The sequence below is a fragment of the Trypanosoma grayi genome (genome assembly GCF_000691245.1).
Source record: "Trypanosoma grayi strain ANR4 Tgr_2059_V1, whole genome shotgun sequence".
Taxonomy (NCBI): domain Eukaryota; phylum Euglenozoa; class Kinetoplastea; order Trypanosomatida; family Trypanosomatidae; genus Trypanosoma; species Trypanosoma grayi.
Window position 1 is genome coordinate 1 of NW_008827677.1, and position 709 is coordinate 709.

The 709-nt window shown below is 53.5% G+C and overlaps 1 protein-coding gene across 1 annotated transcript; it reads left to right on the forward strand.

Annotated features, from left to right (window-relative positions):
* Positions 1-109: 109 nt before the first annotated feature.
* DQ04_20591000 (hypothetical protein) lies at positions 110-505 on the forward strand (the record flags this gene model as incomplete). The annotated part of the gene is made up of 1 exon (XM_009317944.1): positions 110-505. One exon carries the CDS (start codon positions 110-112, stop codon positions 503-505), a length of 396 nt encoding a protein of 131 aa, XP_009316219.1.
* Between the last annotated feature and the right edge of the window lie 204 nt (positions 506-709).

The window sequence follows — 709 nt, forward strand, 5'->3', positions numbered from 1 at the left end:
CACGCCGAGCCCCTCCAGGTACGCTTTGCAGTAGTGGATGAGGTCGAGGTTCGAATTGCGGCTCGTCGTGTCGAAGGCGACAAGCTTCGCCAGCCACTGAGTGTGGTTCATGTGCTGTGTAGCCATTGATGAGTGTGTCAAGCGTGTCTTCTTTTCTGGAGAGGAGAGTAGGGATAGAGAGACGCGGTNCCTCCAGGTACGCTTTGCAGTAGTGGATGAGGTCGAGGTTCGAATTGCGGCTCGTCGTGTCGAAGGCGACAAGCTTCGCCAGCCACTCAACAGGGCTCAGGGGCACATAGCGTGCGTCGCTCTCGTGCGTAGTCGTCTTTTTGGTATTGGTGCAGTTGAGAGTGTGACTGCCTTGCGTTTTCTTGCTACGAGACGTGGAAGGGGAGCGTCACCGCACCAAACGGCAACAGCAGCAGCGCAATGCGCAGCAAGGAAGGAAAGGACGCAGATGCCCAGGCAACCCCCGTGCACGGAGGAACTCACGGACGCACACTAAGAGACACTAATTATCTACGTTGCTCTTCACAGCAAGCGCCGTTCTCTCGCACTTCAACTCTTCTCGTTGATTCACCCATTCCTCACATTCGTCTTCAGCATCGCATTCTCTTTAAACGCACACATGCACGCGCACTAGCCTCTTTCTTCGCTTCGTTCCAATTTTTTTTCTTGTTTTTCGTTTTGTTTTCTTTTCTTGCGTTGC